This window comes from Ixodes scapularis, unplaced genomic scaffold (assembly GCF_016920785.2).
Source record: "Ixodes scapularis isolate PalLabHiFi unplaced genomic scaffold, ASM1692078v2 PGA_scaffold1__304_contigs__length_218370807, whole genome shotgun sequence".
NCBI classification, from domain to species: Eukaryota; Metazoa; Arthropoda; class Arachnida; order Ixodida; family Ixodidae; genus Ixodes; species Ixodes scapularis.
In genome coordinates, this window is record NW_024609846.1 from 109983699 (window position 1) to 110002513 (window position 18815).

At 44.6% G+C, this 18815-nt stretch overlaps 1 protein-coding gene across 1 annotated transcript in view; it reads left to right on the forward strand.

Annotated features, from left to right (window-relative positions):
* LOC115324085 (neprilysin-4-like) overlaps positions 1-18815 on the forward strand; it is a 155384-nt gene that overhangs the window by 96813 nt on the left and 39756 nt on the right. The window contains exons 10-13 of the mRNA XM_040218150.1: positions 817-915; positions 970-1047; positions 13087-13199; positions 13294-13352. Coding sequence (XP_040074084.1) covers positions 817-915; positions 970-1047; positions 13087-13199; positions 13294-13352 — 349 coding nt within the window. The remainder of the gene's footprint in view (positions 1-816; positions 916-969; positions 1048-13086; positions 13200-13293; positions 13353-18815) is intronic.

Below are 18815 nucleotides of genomic sequence, written 5' to 3' on the forward strand. Positions count from 1 at the left end.
TTCTTTTAATTTCTTAAGTGTTATGTGTTTTTTAAGTTTCTTTACAAGTTCCTGATACGCTTTATTCGAGAAGCTATTCAGTATCTTGAATGTCTCGGCACGAACTGAAGCGATCAATAAGTTCTTGTCCGCGTCCACCATAAGTTCATCGACATCAAGACAAGCTTGGCGCCTTATATGATACAGTCTCCATTGCTCCTCGTCGGGCGGAATGTCTCGAGACCACATAAGCGATGGGTAGAATTCTCCACCATTCTCGTTGCATAAATGTGATCTACTCCTGTTCAGTCCGCTCTTGTCTTGACCCTTGTCGCCAGTGTAGTAATTCGGTGAGTGGGTTAGTACTTAACTATTTATTACAGTATGACAGGCCGAAGGCACATCGCTAAATTCTTGATAATCACCTCGCAGATTGATGTGCTCGAGCTCAATTCATCAGCTCGAGCTGCGCCGCCGACGACGACGATCGTCTTAGTGGTCAGCTCAACTTGTGTAATCTGATCAAAGCTAGAATGTATAGTTTTTTAAGCTGCTTACAATGCTTTAGAATGTTGCTGAGTTGTTCATTTTGCTATATGTCGAACTGCATGGGAGCAGGGGCCCGACTATGCCAAAGATAGTACAAAGAAGAAAACTATGTGTGGAGCTGGCGTTTCGCGTAAGCGACCGATTGTTTTGTGATAAAACAGTACATTACTTGTATTTTGTATCTTGGAATATTTCACAAAATATGGGGCGAAGATATAAATCATACAGGTCGAGATTCCTGCGATAAAATATTAAAATGTCTTTTAAGGTGATTATTTTTTTCATCAGATGGACAAATTAGTGGGTGTGCTTCACAGTGCTTTTGGAGAGATGCTTGAAAATAATACATGGATGGATAACTCTACACGTAAGGAAGCAATGCAGAAGGTACTGACCCTTATCCGTATTGTGAGCATGTAGTAATGAGGTCATTTATTTCAGCTTCAAAAAATGGCAGCAAAAATTGGTTACCCTTCTTGGATGCTGAACGACACGCATCTTAATGGCCTTTACGAATACGTAAGTTATATTGTGTCGATTACAGAATAATAATCTTTCATATCGCGGCAAGATTTACTTTTGTGTTCTAGATATTTTCAGGCGTTTTAGTCTTAATATAGTTGCCGCCTCGGTGGCTCTGAGAGAGTCCACTTCCGGCTGCCGAGCAGAGCGGACGTGTGATGGATCGCTCGTCAGGAGCGGCGATAACAACCGGCCTTGGCCGGGGTGATTCTGATAAGGGCAACGCCGCCCGGGATGACTCTGTTATTTTGCCGACGCTGCCAACAGGAGAAATAATGAAGAACAGCGTAGTGCTGCATTGTGACACCGGTGGTCGGCCTTACAGGGCAGAAGATTTTGTGCCTCCTTTAAACCAAATGGGGGTTCTACAAGACTTGGCCGGTCTGGGGGCGTATCAGATGGGTCATGTCTGGCTCGCCAAGATGAAGAACTCGGAGGCCAAGAGCAAGCTGCTTCACGCCGGCGAACTTCAGGTAAAGGGTCGGCGCTGCCTAGTGATCGACCCATACCGGCGGGATATCAAGGTGAAACTTCACTGGGTTACCTTCGACGTTCCCGTCGACACCGTCCGTCGCGCCTTCGAGCCGTACGGCGAGGTGAAGGAGGTCGTCCGGGAGATTTGGAAGCTGAACGGGCTCGTCGGCGTTGAATCTACGACGCTGACTGTCGCCTTGACCCTCCGCCAAGATGTATCGCTGGAAAAGTTGCCACACCAGCTCCGCTTCTTTGGCGGCTCGGTACTGGTGGTGGTCCCCGGGCGCTCGCCCATCTGCCTCCGTTGCCGGCGCCACGGTCACATTCGGCGGGACTGTAGGGTGCCGTGGTGCTCTGAATGCCGAGGTTTCGGGCACGAAAAAAGAGACTGTGTCAGGACGTACGCTCGCGTCACTGGCAGCGACACCGTGCCGGAAACGTCCGAGTTGATAATGGACGAAGACGAGACCGAGCGGGCCGCAGCACCGGTACCACCGCCAGTGCAGCTAGCGCCCAGCCAGGCAGCTATTGACAACGGGATTTCAAGCAAGGCGTCACCGGAAGCGCCTACTGCACAACCGTCCCCGAAGACAACTCCCGAGCAGACCCAGGACACTATTCCCAAGACAGTAAAGAGTACTTCAAGCGACCCCGAGGGAACAAATAAGCACCCAGATCCTGCTGTCTCCAAGCAAGACGAGGTCCTCACGTCCATGGAAGTCGACGCTACGGCGACAAAGCGTCGGCTGGACGACACAGACTCTCTCGGCGTGGAGCATCTGCCGAGGCGCTTCGAACGGGAATGGCACGGTGAAAGGGGGAAAATAGGGCGGTACATCAGCCTGGGTCTCCAACTCGGCAACACGAGCCGACGCAGTGAGCTTTTTTCATCCCGACTTTCAACGCCCCTTTGTAAGTCCAGTAGCCTTCGTCTGGCCTCACTCTAATTTCTTATGATCCTTGAAAGGTCCTTACGCGTGGGCACTCTGAACGTACGAGGTTTAAGTGCAAGGCGCAAACAATGTCAGCTGAACCGTCTTTTCGTTGAAAAAGATCTCGATATTGTTGCGGTACAAGAGTCGAAAATTGAGAGCGAGGACCAGACGGAGTGCATGGTCCGCCTATTCGAGTCGAGGTACAATGTGTGTGTCAGTCACGCTGTTGGTAATTCGGGGGGCTGCCTTTTGTTTCTTCGAAAATCTATCGGAAATGTCGAAAAAGTAATTAGCTGCGAGATCGGACGATTGATAGTGTGTGATTTCTTGTTTTCAAGTTACAAGTTTCGCGTATTGTGCATTTATGCTCCGAATAAGGTAGAAGATAGATTAGTATTTTTCGAAAACATTAGCCAGTATGTTACGACTGACCGCCTTGTCATTTTGCTAGGCGATTTAAATTGTGTTTGTGCTCCAGGCGACCGATCTAACAGCGCAAGGTACAGAGATGCTAGCGCAGTCTTCTTGAGAGAATTGGTCCAGCTAGGCGAATTAGAAGACGTCGCCCACTGTGCGTCAAGAGCGAGCTCCTTACAGTTCACGCACTTTCAGGGAGCGAGTCACGCGCGCCTGGACAGAGCGTACGTCTCTCTGGAAATCATCGGCGCCTGCAAGTTTTATTCAGTAGATCATGTTTCTTTCAGTGACCACTGCCTTGTTTCTTTTATGCTCTGTTCACCTAGAGAATCTCCTAAAAAGTTCAATTGGGATTTATGGAAATTTAATACAAAGCTTTTAGAAGATGATCCTTTTGTAAAGGGGGTGCGTGAAAGTCTCGACGATTTCGCCAGCAGAAAAGTGGGAGGCTTCGGAGAAAAATGGGAATTATTTAAGCAAGACTTAAAAATGAGAGCACTTGAACGGTCCAGCATATTGAAACACGAGAAAGAAAAAGAAACAAAAGAGTTAAGCCAACTGCTACAAAGGTTGCTGCAGGAAGAATGTCGTATGCCCGGCTTTTTCTTTGATGACATAGTCAGTTTGAAAAAGAAACTTGAGGCTCTCGATACGGAACGGTACAAAGGGGCCATGGTGCGCGCGCGATTAAAACGGTTATCACTTGGCGAGATACCAACAAAACGAGCCCTCGGGGTAGAAAAGACGTACGCCAGTAAAAATGAGATCAGCGAAATTTTGTACCACGGAACTGTCACCAGCGATAAAGAACTAATCGAATGCGCGTTCGTAGACTGCTACAAGGGGCTTTTTAGTCTTCGTGCCCCCAATAAAGACGGGTTCCAGACACAATTTTTGCCGTTAATGGCAAAACTAGAGGACGACGTGAGGGAGAGATTAGAGCAGCCAGTAATGTTGGGGGAAATCGAAAAGGTGATCGAAAATTTAAAAATCGGAAAATCGCCCGGTCCAGATGGTTTAGGAGCGGAGGTCTACAAGGCTTTCAAAGACCAAATTGCACCTTTTTTGTATGGAGTGTTCAGGGAAGCGTACGATTTGAATTGTTTGCCTCCATCTTTTTTGTACACCCACACCATTTTTATTCCGAAAAGTGATGATCGCGAAAAGCTACGTCTCGTTGGTTCTTATCGTCCAATTACTTTGACAAATGTTGATTATAAGATTTTCATGAAAATTCTCGCTGACAGGCTACAAAGTGTTATAGATATGATTGTCGGCCCACACCAGACGTGTGGTATCAAGGGAAGAAGTATTGTTACAAACATTCATGTTGCACGTAGTATTTTAGAATGCTGTGATAGTTTGGACCGTAAGGTGGCACTACTGCAAGTTGATCTAGAAAAAGCTTTCGATCGCGTGTCTCACCAAATTCTTTTTTGTATCTTAAAGCACGTGAATCTGGGTTCCGTTTTATGCGATGGTGTGCAGATGGCGTATAAAAACTGCGCCACCAGCCTTGTTGTCAACAAGCGTGTCAGTGAGCGTATTAGGCTTTTTTCGTCAGTGAGACAGGGTTGTCCACTTTCGCCGTTACTTTTTTGTATTTTCATTGAACCTTTTTGCTTAAGCATTATCAATGATAGTCATCTGCGTGGGTTTAGGCTGCAAGCTACCGAAGTGCGCATTCTGTCTTACGCAGATGACGTAGCTATTTTTTGTGTCGACGAAGAAAGTGTTCGAAGAGCAGTTGAGGTAACCAAAAGCTTTTGTGAGCACACGTGTAGCGCGGTAAACTGGCACAAGTGTACCGGTTTTTGGCACGGTAATTGGCCCTCCGTGCCGACTGTGTTTGAGGGCATTGTATGGTCCCCCACGCCGGTACGTTATCTCGGAGTGCCTTTGGAACATTATCGCACCAGCGACCAGTACTGGCACGATGAAACTGAATCTCTTCGTGCAAAGACTCTGAAATGGGGAGGGAAGTGCTTGTCCATTTTTTCGCGTGCAACTGTGTGCAACATTTTTTTCGCTGCCAAGCTGTGGTATGTTTTGCAAGTTTTGCATTGTTCACGGATCAATATTCAGCGCATGCATCGGGTGTTTGCTGTTTTTATTTGGTGTTCGGCGTGGGAAAGATCAAGTCGATCAAATCTCTTTCGTCGAGTCAAGTCCGGCGGTCTCGGCCTTTCGCATTTGTTTATTAGACAGCTGGTCAACAGGTTCCTTTTTCTTCGAGACCAAAGAGACCCTTTTTTACGCACTGTAATTCAGGTAAGGCTGCGCAATCTGCTGCCCGAGTTTATCGTAGCGACGAACGATGAAGTCTGCTTTGGTGTTCAGGGTTATTTGAAGGAAGTTATCGGGGCCTATCGGTTTTTGGCAACACGTTTTTCCTTAGAATATTTGTCTGGCGTGTCACGCAAGCGGTTGTCGAAGGACTTGATCGAGTTGCTTTTTCCCACACCTTTGTATCGATCGCTGTACAGCGCAGGCACAGGAAAGGATGTTCTAAAAAGAGTCAAGAAAATGGTAATTCCCGCGTGCACGAAAACATTTTTTTTAAGTTACATAGCGGATCGCTTCCTGTAAAAGCTTGGTTAGTTGAAAAGGGCATACCAGTAGCATGGTCAGAAAACTGTTTATTGTGCAAGAAGCCAGAGACCATTGAACATGTGTTCCTGGACTGCTGGGACGCAGTGTTTTTTTGGGACGTCCTTCAAAGGACTATAAAAAAAGACCTCCCTTTAACGTCCCACGGCATTCGGTTCCTGTCTGTAGAAGCTGCTTCTGTGCCTTATGATATGTTCATGCTCATGGGACTGCACAGTATATGGCGATGTCGTATGGCAGTACGTCATGCGGATATCGATGTGCGGCCAGTGTATAAGTATTTTGTAGAACACATGTGTTTCCTTAAAGAGCTGTACAGGGCGCAGCAGCCTCAACCTGAGTGGCTGCCACTTCTGGAGGATTTGTCCTCCATCAAAGACTTCTAGCTGTGACATTAGCCAGGAAGGCTGATGGTTTTACCTATTTAGTCTATCTTGATAACTATGTATGCCACCAATGTTAAACAGGAAATAAATAAAAAAAAAAAAAAGCCTCGGTGGCTCCGAGGCTAGAGCGCCGGCCTACGGATCCCCAGGTGGCGGGTTCGAATCCCGACCGAGGTGCCCGCAATATGACGGAGGCTTATTGCGGAGAATGCGCCGTGTAACCGAGCTTTCGGTTGCACGTCAAAAGATCCCCAGGTGGTCGAAATTAATCCTCAGTCCTCCGCTGGGGCGTGCCAGATGCCCGTCGTAGGTTTGGCACGTAAAACCCCCAAATTTGACTCTTTTAATTTTTGTCTTAATATACAGGGTGTTTTTTTAGCTGCACCAAATTTTCAAAAAAAAAAGAAGAGCTGCGTTAAGGCACTTTTAGTTATGCCATTAGCATACTCGACCTGGATCCCACTAGGAACCAAGTATTTTGTGCAACTAGGCGACTAATTAACGTAGATATCTGAATTAACTTTTTATTATTGCTTCTAGACGGCCTATTGCATTCACGAAATTGAAGCCCAACCTTAATATGCTCCAACCCCACCGCGAAGTAAAGGCACAAACAATTTCTGCGCGCGTTTCTGGCTAAGTTATGTCATTCCCGCAGGCTCTTTCAAACCGAAACTGACTAGGACAAGAGCGTCAATGACGTCGATATCTTCGCCCTCACTTGGCGCCACAGCAGTGACGTCACCTGTGATGCAGGCACTGCCGTCGGCGCTTTTGCAATACGGTGCTCTTTCCTTAGAGTTTTGCTTACCGCGGCAGGCGTAATTCAGGCGTCTGCGGTCGGCGTCAACTGTGCTGTGTCATATCTCTCTCTTGACCTGCGGGCGACGCGACGCTTTCGTTGGTACGATAAACGCTGTTGCAGGCATTACCAACGGCCGACAACGTTGCCACCGCTGCTTCATTTCTAAGTTCTTGCTTTTTGATGGGTGAAACTAGCCAGGTTTTTTTTTTAGAACAAAGTATTCATGCTTGTGTAATATCACTTGTTGGCCCCTCTGGCAGTTAAACTATTGCAGCGTGTAACAAAATAATCTTTCTTTGTTCTATGTTTTATGGGCTCTTAATAAATGAAGAAGGAGCCATGCAACGGCGTCCTGGCTCACTTTACGGTAGTCATGTGCTGTGCGCGGCACAGTGTGAGCACGGCATCGGCGCTTTTTCAAGTGTAGTTCAAACAGGGCACTGTTGAGAACTACGTTTTACTGGCTGACTCAGAGCGCCAAATAATACCGAAAGAATAAACAGAGGGGACGGACAGAACAACGCAACTTTCGTGCTTTGGTGCCTCTGTCCGTCCAGCTCTCTGTTTATTCCACTGTCCGCCCCTCTGCTTATTATTTCAGTATTATTTAGTTTACCAACACGCTGACGTCTAACTTAGAGCCCCAAATTAGCACTTTTCACAGCACCAGTATTTTCATCGGAAACCTCTTAGTTTGTCGAGAGAAGCAGGCAAAAACATGGCTTAGCGCATTTTGGTACTTAAAAAAAGTGAAAGCCGTTTACAACTCCCTGTAACGCCGAATTAGAGCGCAGCTCTCGAGGACGAGGACGGAAGGCTACTGGGGAGTGGGTCAAGTGGGCTCGGGGGGGGGGGGGGGGTCCCGACGTGACCCCCAAGTGTGACGATGCCGATGACGTCACCAGTGACGTCACTGATGACGTCATCAGTGATGATGACGATGACGATGCGGATGCCTGTGACGTCATCAGTGACGATACGTCATCTGGGGGTCACGTGACCTCGGGGTGTGGTTGTCACGTGGCCTCGCGGAGGGGAGTCACGTGACCTCGGGGGGATGGTCACATGAACTCAGGGAGTCACGTGACCTCGGGGAAAGGGGCGGTCACGTGACCTCGGGGGGGGGGGGGGAGTCACGTGACCTCCTCCCCAGGTCACGTGACTCGGGGGGGGGGGGGACTCGCGCGGTGCATTCTGGGACATTTACAATAATGCACCGCGCGGTTACGCCGACGCCGACGCCGACGACGACGGCGACGCCGCTCAAGCTGGAAACGGGCTCCTAAGAGCTGCGCTCTAAAAGAAAGCTTGGCAGCCAAAAGTATTTGGACATGTGATAAGCCACCCAGCGTTTGCCGCCGCCTGGCCACTTTATGAAGTTGGACACAGTTGCGTTCAAAGCAAGTGCTCGAATTGGAACCCATCTACAAAAACGCACATCATCAGTCGGCTCCGCATGGAACACAACACGGGCTCGAGCATTTCAGGCTGAACTGCGGCACAGGCGGCGACGATTCTTTGTTTCAGGTTGTCCACGCTGGTGGTTTCTGTGGCGTAGACTTCATTCTTCACATAACGTAATGTAAAGAATCAAAAATCCCAAAGAAAAAAATCTAACGGGCTCAGATCTGGTGATCGTGTCGGCCACGGAACTGAATAACTGCGTCCAATCCACTGCTCTGGAAAAGTTCGCTGTAGAAATCGAACAGCACGCGAAAAAGAATGCGCTGAAGCGGCGTTCTGTTGAAACCACGTCTCCTTCAGCGCGCTGACAGGCAGGCCGGCAATAAACTCTTCTACGACTCCCTCAGGGATTCTCTCCGTGTATAGTTTTCCGTTAAGTGTGCCGTCAAAGAAATGTGGGCGAATGATTTTATCAATAAATATTCCACACCATACGTAAACAGACCATCTCACTCGATGTTTGTGCTGACGGAGCCAACGAGGATTTACGCTTGCCCAGTAATGGACATTGTGGAGGTTCACAGTTGAATTTCTGCACAATTGAGCCTCATCGCTCCAAATAATTTTTTTTCAAGAATTTAGGATCCCGGTCTATTTCAATCAGGGCCCAATTCCAAACGTCCATTCGTCGTTGGAAGTCAATGCCATGTAACTCTTGGTGAAGGCTAACGTGAAACGGATGCATGCGATGCTTCACAAGGACTTTCCACACTGTAGAGATCGTCCCAGAAGACCTCGCAATTTCGTGCACGCTTGCTTCAGGTTTAGCTGTTACGTACGCGAGAACGTCAGTCACGAATTCGCGGCTAAAAACATATTTTTTGTCTTCGCCCAATCACCACCGTGCCACTTGATGCAAACTTGTTGAAAACGCGTATGAAGGAAGTGTGGGAAGGAACGAAGCGACCTGGGTGCTGAGCGGCATAAAGTTGCGCAGCATGACGAGCCTTCTTTTGCATAGTTAAATATGCGATCACCATGTCTGTTTTTTCTTCGACCGAAAGCCTTGGCGCAATGAGCAACGCCATTCAGATGTGTTTCCTGCCACCATGAGAGAAAGAAAGGCACAGCACTATGAATCAAATAGCGCCTGTGTTATTTGTAGCCTTTTTCCTTCCAAAGATATGGGTGCAAACCTGTGTCTTTTACAACAGAGGAGCAAGTGACGCAACGTTCGTCGCTTTGTAGCCCTTTTCGCACAAGTCTTCAAAGCAGCTTCTATCATATCAATAAAGGAAAGGGTAGCGTCATCATGCCCGCTGGGACAGCGTGATATACGCCTGCCGCGGTAAGCAAAACACTAAGGGGAGAGCACCGTATTGCAAAAGCGCTGACGGCAGTGCCTGCATCACAGGTGACGTCACTGCTGTGATGCCAAGCGAGGTCGAAGATATCGACGCCATTGACGCTCTTGTTCTGGCCAGTTTCGGTTTCAAAGAGCATGCGGGAATGAAATAATTTAGCCAGAAACGCGCGCAGAAATTTTTTGCTGTTCATTTCGCTGTGGGGTTGGAGCATATTAAGGTTGGGCTTCAATTTCGTAAATGCAATAGGCCCTTTAAAAACAATAATCAAAAAGTTAATTAAGAGATCTCTGTTAATTAGCCGCCTAGTTGTCAAAAATACTTTGTTCCTAGTGGGCGCCAGGTCGGGTATGCTAATGGCATAACTAAAAGTGCCCTAACGCAGCTTTCGTTTTTTGAAAATTTGGGACAGATAAAAAAATACCTGTATACCGAGGATGCATAAATATGGCACTACAACCTATAGGCTGCATTTTTCTGATATTTTATATACAGGGTGTTTAATTATAATTCCAACTGCCTCTTTTAACTGAGTGAGAGTTAGACAAGTGCCCTCTTCACAATGTATTTATGAAGCTTAGATAACATTAGTTGAGGGAAAAGTCGTCATGGTAAGCAGGCATTTTAAACTAAAATCCGTTCATGAACTTTTTAGTTTTTACTTTTAAGGTCATGTTACAACGGCATTAGAGGAGATGTACGAATTGCTAGCACGTCTCGCAACATTCAGCGCATGCTTCATATCGGCCATCTTTGTTAAGTCCAATTGGGAGAGCCGGAGAGCCGCTTTAGCGCGTTCATGAACCATGTAGCCCGCCGGAGGATTGACGCAACGATGGAATTTTACGAAGTCAAACCATAGCATACGCCGAAACAATTTAAAAGCTTTACATGGCCTTTCTGAAGACACGCTCGCAGCTTCTGCGTGTCGACAGCGACGTCGTCTCGCCAGCAGAGCAAGTCGTACGTGTTTTGCTTTCGGAGCGTACACGCGGCCCTCATCGGTGTCGACACAGGTCTGCGATTCAAGGTATGCAAGTACTGTTGCATATGAACATGGACCAAGGTAGTTACACTTGCTAAAAGTCTGTTTTAGAAACAACGCACAATTTACGAACAGATCGCTTCTATGCGTGCTTATTTAAAATCGGGAGCATCCTACTTCACATTTGAGTCACCACATTTACTTCCGAGGCACGCCGACACCTTTTCACTGTACATCCCATCTCACAAATTGTGTGCTGCGCACGCGAACGGAGAAGTTTGAGAACTTGGCTTCGCAGAATTCGTTGTATGCATGAAAACTCGCGCAGAGAAGACACTTTCAAAAGTGTCGCGCTCGCTGCAAAGGCGGTACTGTAGACGCCTTTGTAGTGTATTTGCACTTAGGACGTCATAATGGCACTTCAGTGCACTGACAAGCTGCAAAGACGCGAAACGGTAAAATCATTAGGAAACGTATGCTCACAACGGGCTCGCACCTTGCTGTGAGTGAGGCTTTGTGTAGGTTAGAGCAGTACCTTCGCGGCGTGGGTTATTAGCACTTACAGCCACCGAAGGGTAACAAAGAAGCTTACAAGCAATAGAGTGATTCACTATCAGAAATTCGCCGCGATTTAGAGCACTCGTCGGGAACGTATCGCGTTAGAGAAGGAAGTCAAAAGGTTTGCGCCATCACAGTAATATCCTGCAAGATCGCAATCCCCGATATACATAAATTATGTACGTAGAAAACAGCCGTGCCCTTTCCTACAGTACACTACATTAGCGATAGATAGCATTCTTTTGCTCACGCTAAGTGTACGCATCGCGAGACTGTTAGTTCGAATAAGATACCGGCGCTTTTTGCGTCATTTTCGAACCGCAAATTAAAGAACACAAAGCTTCACCACCCATTTTAGTTCCCCCAGAGAGTTATTCTCAAAACATACGTAGTTTTTAGCGATATGGTTTTATCTGTCAAAATAAAAGAGAAAAACCCGACGGTGGTTTCCTCTTGCTAACAGCTCAAGGGCTTGAATAGGAATAATAAACGAATAAACGATACATTTGTAACACATACCTTGTTCCCATTGCTTTCGTTGGCGCCACCTTGCTTGCAGAGAGGGACACAGCAATTTTCTGACGTCTAGCCGGTAGAAAAAGAAGATCGCGGAGTACACCCGAGCGCGCACCAACCCGTCCAGCAGCTTTTCTGAACCTAACCGAGATGGCGGATCTAGTTCTTCTTGCGCCTAGTAGATGACTCTGCGCATTTCGCATCTCTCAAGCCCCTTGATAAAGGCGTTTTTACCAGCATCGCCAACAATTGTTGTGGAAACGCAGAAGACACGTGCCCCCGCGAGTGGGTGCTCCACCGCCATTCGCCTCCAAAGTCCGCTCATTTCAGTTCTGCGCAGCCATTCGCTTCCAAGGGCGGCTCGAGAAACGAGCCTTGTGCACTAGCGTGCTTGACACTACTTGCAAGATAAACGCAAACACATCGATGGGCTTTACGTATATATCCTAATGACGGCAATAGCTGTCAAAGGAAAGACCAATAAAGAAATGTGAAGATCCAATAGGAAAATGGGCATCAGCCCTACCCACAGTGACGCTTAGTAGAGTGACGTGGTCGTTTCAGCCACGTCGACACGTGTCGTTGGCGCACCGACCAAGAACACACTGCCGAGATAGTGAAAACGTGACTGAAAACGTGACGTGTCGGCAGAGCTGCGACACCCTTTTTGCGGGTAATTTTAAAATTGGAATGAAAACGTGAAAGTTGATAAATTAAAATCTAAAAACTTATGTAGTATCGCTACACTTGCCTATCGTTCTGTCCTGTAATAATAATTTTCGTCAATACTGCAATTTAAACGTATTCCCTAAAACGAATATTTAGATTAATTAAAAAATATAGTTAATGAGCCAAAGTATCATGACGATTATTCCCTCATGTAGTTTTTGTTCTGCTTGATAAAACCAGGTCGAAGACCGGCACACGCCTAACACTCACCTCCTTTTTTATAAAAATATATGCTCGAGTACGAAACCAAGCACCTTGTACATGCGGCTGGCCGCATATAGAGGGTGCTCATCAAAACTCTGAATACTTAAAAAAGTACAGTTGAAATAAATAAATGCTTGACTGGAAGGCAAAGAGAATTCAACGTAATTATCTTTAGGTATGCTATATGTGAGCACCCTATCTTCAGGCTTGAGTAGGCTCTGAGTACATAGTCGGCTTAAAACAAATTCCGGTTAAAAAAAAAGGTTTTCCTTCGGTTGTACGCACCTGCTGCATAATTCACACCCGGTTCACAGTTCGTACCTGATGCCAAGAAAACGGGAAAACATAATTTATGCCTCCTTTATAAGCTCAAGAAGGATCTTGCATCATACACAAATCATCATTAAACTATTCTTCCATTCACAGAATCCGTCATGTATCGTCAGAAAGCACGATCAAGGAGAAACAAATTCTCGCGTAGTCCGTGCTTGTACGATGGTCCGCACCGCGTAACATTTACATTAACAAGCTATAGTTCGTTATCTATTGTCTTAAAATATGGTTCATGTATCAAGGTGAAAAAACCAGGAGACATGCAAATTATGAACATGTGTGTGTGAGTGTGTCTGTTCTTTTTTTGTATTTATAGGCGCCAGCAATTTTTTTGAACTATTCATATCTGAATGCTTGGCGCAGCCTGGAGTTAAATAGGGACATTCAAAGACGCCTGATTTTACGAAAACAATATAAGAACGAAGATGAGTGAGTATGGTCAATGCCTGTTTTCTTGGATTTATTGATTTCATATAGATATCAGTCTTGGGTAGAGTTACAATTCTTTTATGAAACTTTCCAGCTTTTTCACAGGTGCGCCAACGGTAAATACGTTTTACAGCCAATGGACTAACGAAATCAGTAAGTACCCAAACAAAAAATAAATTCGAGAGCAGTAAAGATTCATTTTGAAGTTTCCCTTTTCCTTTCTTAGGCTCAAAACAATCATCACGGTACACTAGATCATGTTGTTAAGGCATCTCTCAAATGAATATTTTATTGCGCAGTGGGTTTACCTAGTAAACCAATCGAAACGAGACTGAAATTATGCAGGAGCAGCTCACAGTAGCTCGAAATTTTGTTTTTATTTATTTATTTGAAAATACTATCAACACTCTCTTGAGTGACATTACACGGAGGGTATCCGTTACAAGTATACACACGTCAATGCAGGGAGCGGTTGACAATTAACACATATTAACACGTACGCAGTACAAGTTTGTGACCCTAACTGGTTGACACCTGAGTATGTATATTCCCTACGAGCCCGTTTTAACTTACCTGGTTGCGTGCTTTAATTTGTTTATTAGCAAGCATAGATTCCTCTACGTCATTAAGCAGGTGGTGTCAATGCGTTTACTCCTCGTTAAATCTTCTGGGATGGTAACTACGAGACACTTAATGTCTTAAATTATTCCCAGTTGTTTGTCACCATAGAAATATCGGAACAAAAGAAAGCTACGCTTTTTAGCAATATGGGCGTATACAAACTTTACAAAATGTATTTTTATATTTTACGTGTAACATTATTCCTCAATGGTGTCAAGATAAATATTTACGGAGAGTTTACTGTTGAACAGGTAATACAATCGTCCTAAACACGCTTGACGTGAAAGTGACTGCATCTTAGCGGGGTTCTTTCGCCATGACTGAAAATTTTCATCACCAGTGTCATCATTCTTTGTCCCCGGCTTAGTGTTTCAATTTTGCAACTAGGTAGAAATTCGTTTGCGTTCTTAGGTGCATCGAGTCAGCATTAGTTTTGTCATTCTCATTAGTATTTTGCACTGCGCAAATTTGTCGAAGTTTCCACGCGTTTTGTTTTATGTTTCGCGAGATTGTGGGGTCATAATTGTTGCGTAACTTCATATATAACTAAGTAATAAATTTCAAAGTGAAATAAATGTATTCATCCAATTTAGGTTTATATTTTTTGTACTTGTTTTAGCATTCACTTTGCGTTTAAATTCTTATTTTGGTTTATTAATTTAGTTTTGCTTCCTTTATAATCACTCTTTTTCTTCCCCGTCCTCATGACCGCGGAATATGCTTAAACCGGCCCCTTAGTCAAAAAGTGTAAAGACCCCTGGTTTAGAATAGTAAGATTGAACCCAGGTAATAATAATCTGATGTAGTCCAAAGCAATTTCATTTTGATATTTTTCTGTGTGGTACCCTATCAAACGCTTTATCAAAATGTATGCAGATGATATCGACTTGTGAAAGGGGCCAGCTGAACATGAAAAAGACACAGAGAAATTATTATAACATTGGCACCACTGGACTAGCAACATTTCATAATGCCTATTTTTTATTTTCTGCTAATCCTTGATGATGGTTTTCTTTTTCTTTACACTAACTTAATTCTTTTTATTCCTGTACACTTGATTTAGGTTTTCGTTTTCTTTACGCTTAATTCGCAATTCATTTTCCTGCAACGCAGTGACCTTTCTGCAGTCGTAATGTTCTCATTCCTTCTCTTCTGTCTTCTTTAAACGGGCTTCCTCTTTTTCTACCGTTGCCTAAAACTCATGTCACTCCTCAGGAAAATCTTCTCTTAATTGTGTAGTGCGACGGAAGGGGCACTAACACAGTCCTCGCCTTTTTCTTCGATGGCTAGGGCTTCCAGCAGTTTACGGACGAGTTGATGTTTATGTCGCACCACGATGTTCACGTTGCACAACACTGCCTTGCATTAGCATGCGCGAGAATGGGCTGAAACGTGTCCTGCTGCTGTCAAGATTCGCAGAGATGTGGCATGTTTCCAGGTTCTATCATTAAAACAGCGCCCTGTCTGCCCAATATAACACCTTCCGCATGTTAATGGGATGTTAAAAATGACTTATTTTTGACATTGGGCGTACTTTGTTTTGTGTGCGATGCTACATGCTTCTCGGTGCCTACGTTGATTTTCGTTTACCCTGCCGCACATAGAATATCCCTTGTTCGGCGCGGAGCTTATGACTTGGACCCCTTTCCGGCCTGTGATCTTTTTTAGCCGGTGAGTGATGCCATGGAGGTATGGTGCTACCACTAAGGGATTTCCAGTCTTTTTCTTTGTTGTTCGCTCGATGCCTTCCTCTCCGCGCTTCAACTTCTGGGAGATTTTTTCACATATTCATATCAGTAGTGTTTCCGGATACCCAGCATGAAGTAGCCTAGATATCTGAGTGTCAAAACTCTTCTGGATCTGGTGTTGGCACGACTACTTTAAGGCATATGTTAGTGCCATGGTGGCGACCCCACGTTTCACGTTCTTTGAGTGTCCGGATTCGAACGGAAGACACCCTTTGCAGGACCGAGCTTGGTATCGCCAGCAGACATGGCCATTTTTAGGTATAAGGCAAGATAAAGGAATCTGATAGGTCTGTTTTCGGGTAGTTCATGAGTGAACACAAGTCCTATGCAGCTCTGTTGAAAGCATCTCATGACATACTCGCGGCAACCGTTGTCTTGTTCTTCTACCTCCGTGTTACTAAGTATTAAGAAATCATCAACGTAGCGGAAGATGACTTCAATCCGGGGATCTTTCATGCTTCGTTGGAGAGTCAGTCCGCATGTTGCGAGAAACACATCGCTGAGGTAAGGAGCCATTCGGGACCCGATGCATACACCACTTTTCTGTACATACTGCTGATCTTTATAGGACACCACCTTCGCCTTCAGATGAACACTTAGCACATCCAAAATGCTGTCGAGGGACATGTGAGCGGCACTTTGGAATGATGTGAGACCTTGCTGTCGAATTGTTTCTCGAAGTATGTTTAGGAGGCCTGCATGGGGGATGGAGTAATACATATATTTTGTGTCAAGAGAAAATCCAGAGGCAATGTTAGAACCATTTTTCTGAAGGAAGGAGATCACACTTTCTGAGTTTGGAATCTTGAAAAGGTCTTGTACGTGCACTTCAGACAGTTGTTTGGCCAGAAATGTTGACGCTTGTGCTTGCACAGTATTTCTTTCTGATACGATTGCCCGGAACGGAACTCTGATTGACTGACACATGGTTATTCTTCGATGCTTTGATTTTTGTAACAAGACTGCCTAGCTGGTTATTTCCTAGTATCTTGAGGATGACTATTTTGTTGATGCAGTTATTTTTTGATCCACTGGAATGAAATTTTTTGCGATGGCTTGAGCGGCTCTTTCTCTGTACTTTCCTTTATCGGGAACTTCTTTTTTTTTCTTTTTTTTTCTTTTCAATGTGTTGCAGAATTTCTTTTCCTGCAACACATTGACTTTTCTGTTGTCGGAATGATCTCATTCCTTCTCTTCTTACTGATACGCATAGTTTTAGATCTTTTAGAGGCTCCATCCCCAGTAAGACAACTAGCGTATACTACCTTGGTCACAACTAAACTAGAATTCGCTTCTTCCATGTGGGTGGCAGGCATACGTAACTAACAACCTAGAATCCATTCAAAGCAGAGCCCTCCGTTTATTTATTCCGACTATTTTCCTTACGCAAGCATATCAGGATTTTGCCAATCAGCTAACCTTGACACCCTTTGTCACCGGCACAGGGTGTCTCGTCTTTCTCTTCTTCATCGGGTCTTTTATCACACCAGTCATCTCAGACAAAGTTTGCTATCGCATCCTTACAGCATTTTCCCTCGTCTCGACCATTCTTGTAAACTCCGTCCGATTTCATCGCCAACCGTCACTCACCAAATGTCTAGTTTCACCATTGGCCACTGACGACTGGAACTCACAGCCTGACGTAATTGTTTCCTTAACTGACACTACTAACTTTTCTGCAATCATTAGCTTATTTTTTCTAACCCAGAACTAGATTACAATGTGTTTTTGTTGGTAAATAGTTGTGTTATTTGTTTGTCTTTTAAAATGTTCACTCCGCTGTATAATGCCCCCTGGGCCTTCAAAGAATAATAAATGATGATGATGATAACAATCCATTAACATATGGGAGGTGTTACATTGGGCAGACAGGGCGCTGTATTAACGATAGAGCCAGGGAACATGCCACATCTCTACGAAGCTTGACAGCAGCGGGACACCTTGCAGCCCATTGTCGCGCATGCCAATGCGAGGCAGTGTTGTGCAATGTCAACATCGTGGGGTGACATAAAAATAAACTCGCTCGTGAACTGCTGGAAGCACTAGCCATCAAACAAAAAGGCGAGGACTGTGTTAGTGCCCCTTCCGTTGCACTACACAACTCAGAGAAGATTTTCCTGCGGAGTGACATGAGATTGAGGCAAAGGTAGAACAGGAAGATCACTTAAAAATACAAAAGAGAAGGAGAGAGAACATTCCGACAGCAGAAAGGTCAATGCGTTGCATGAAAAAGGAAATCCGAATTAAGGGTAAAGAAAACGAAAAATAAATCAATGTAAAGAAATTAAAAAAGTCTAAGTTAGTGTAAAGAAAAAGAAAAGCGGAATCAAGGATTAGCAGAAAAGGAAAAACAGGCATTATTAAATGTTGCTTGTCCAGCGGTGCGAATGTTATACTATTTTCTCTGTGTGTTTTTATGTTCAGCTGGCCCCATTCACAAGCAATGAGCCAACTCGCTCAGCTTGTGTCCGTGACATCGACTTGTTTTTCTTTAATTTACAATGGATGCAATATTAAATGACTGGTTTTTACCAGTTGAAGGATCGACCGGCAAAGCAAATTACTGGTTCTTGGTAATTGACAATAGGAGATCGGAAACTCTTTGGTTGAATCACTGCCCGGGACTGCCGATAAACGTTTCTTAGATTAACGCATTTTCGATGTTTCAGTAGTTATAAACGTTACACTTAATTGATTCGATAACTTTATTATTCAAATATGGGTAGCATAAAGGTTCTTAACCTTTTGCTTCTCCAATGTACCCAATTCGGTTATATGTTCACTTCTGACTTAGAACAAAGAGTAAGCGAAGCCCCGAAAGGCTGTTCTTCCACCGGAAATCTTTTGCGAAAACAAAAGGGTAATTTTGCTTCATATTTGATCCCTGAGAGATTGTAGTTCCGTTAAACACTATCCGTTCATAAAAGCAATACTTTGGCTCTATAAGGTGTGATGTTCTATTTTGCTGACCAAATGGAAAGTGCAATTTAGGTATTATTCACTCCAACAATAATTTGCAACACTGGAGACTACCGGTATCCTTTAAAGTTTTAAATGCAATTTTGGCGCTCAACCATTTTTTGTAAGTTGTTTACTTTTAACCTTTCAATGTTAATTTTTCGTTTGCTTCTAACTTTTTCAGATAAAACGTGGCTATAAATTATGTTCTAAATTTTCTTATTTGTTGTGTTATAGAAATAACAGTGTGTCAAAAAAAAACGATATTTTTGGACAGAAATAAAATCTG